Below are 1,327 nucleotides of genomic sequence, written 5' to 3'. Positions count from 1 at the left end.
CACATCGAGAGAAACTAACATGGGCAATACGATCTCGCCGTGCTGTTACCCGAGTTCGAAGAGCTCCGTTAAGCTGATCTTCTGGGAGGGCACGACAATGGTCATCACCGGGAAGTGCCTGGCCGGAGAAATAATGTTCCAGTTTCCTGATAGAATCGTCTGCCATGCCGACTCCTTTTACATCGGCCAACAAGTTCCGGCGCTTTCGCTCGACGATGAACTAATGATGGGTCAGACCTACTTTGTCCTTCCTGTTGATCTGTTCGCTTGCAAGGTCCTATCAGCCAAATCTCTGGTTTCTTTGGCTTCTGCTCCCAACCGAACGCCCATCAACTTTGGCAACGCCCCTTTTCAGTACTTGAAGGGGCCTAACGGGCGCATGTTGATCAAGATTTCGCCGGAGTTCATAATAAGAATTATCTCCGAAACTGGGGCGGTTAAAGCCGAAGCTGAAACGAGGACGAGTCCTCTGTGTAGCACGCCGGAGTTGCAGAAGCATTACGCGATGCTGGTGGCATCAAAGGAGCAGGTTTGGTCTCCGAAGCTTGAGACAATTGCAGAGAAAAATGCTCGCCTATCACCTTACAGGTTGCTGGGATTGGATTGGAGATCAGAGAAGAGAGAAGGGTAGTTTCATTACAGTTTTTCTCTAGATCTACAGACATCATGAAGTGTTAATACTAATTTGTTACATATCATCATTCTTTCCCTGTATTGTACATGGATCATATAAGAAACCACAGCTCAAACAAAGCCTTGGTTCTGATTTTTAGCTGCTTGTGGATTGATGAAAGGCAATCTCAGGGTAGGTTCTGAATTCATGTTTTACAAGAATCTCCGCCACTAAACCAATCAAATCGGCAAGATCTTTGAGCTTTAAGTTTAATTCGAATAACATGATCAGCTCTTATCTTCTTTATTTGCGATTTAATTTAGTACTTTTAACGCTGAAACTTACCCAAATATTGGTGCCAGCAGCAGCAGCTTCTGCTGGCACCTAGGTTTTATGTCATAATAGATCTACTCGTCAATGACCACCATCCAGCTCAAAATTGTTTTCATCCTTGAATTTTAATTGGTTTAATTTGTGTTAGTTTATTGTCAATTAAGTATAATTTGAGAGAGAGAGAGAGAGAGAGAGAGAGAGAGAGAGAGAGAGAGAGATGGCCTAAAGTTTCCCAAGTTGCAAAGGGAGAGAGAGAGAGAGAGAGAGATGGCCTAAAGTTTCACAAGTTGCAAATGGAATGGTAACATGGAAGAGGAGTGGCTGTTGGAGATGTGATTTCTATGTGATCGTTGGCTGTTATAGAAGATTGATGTGGGTCTC

At 43.8% G+C, this 1,327-nt stretch overlaps 1 protein-coding gene across 1 annotated transcript; it reads left to right on the top strand.

Moving 5' to 3' along the window:
* LOC137958381 (uncharacterized) lies at positions 1–714 on the top strand. Its single transcript, XM_068805361.1, has one exon. It carries the CDS (start codon positions 20–22, stop codon positions 629–631), a length of 612 nt encoding a protein of 203 aa, XP_068661462.1. The 5' UTR covers positions 1–19; the 3' UTR covers positions 632–714.
* Positions 715–1,327: the final 613 nt, after the last annotated feature.

This window comes from Aristolochia californica, unplaced genomic scaffold (assembly GCF_029961685.1).
Source record: "Aristolochia californica isolate CCGP_79_NKW_82.1479 unplaced genomic scaffold, dmAriCali1.0.hap1 SCAF_3, whole genome shotgun sequence".
NCBI lineage: Eukaryota > Viridiplantae > Streptophyta > Magnoliopsida > Piperales > Aristolochiaceae > Aristolochia > Aristolochia californica.
This window is presented reverse-complemented; position numbering and strand designations above follow the sequence as displayed.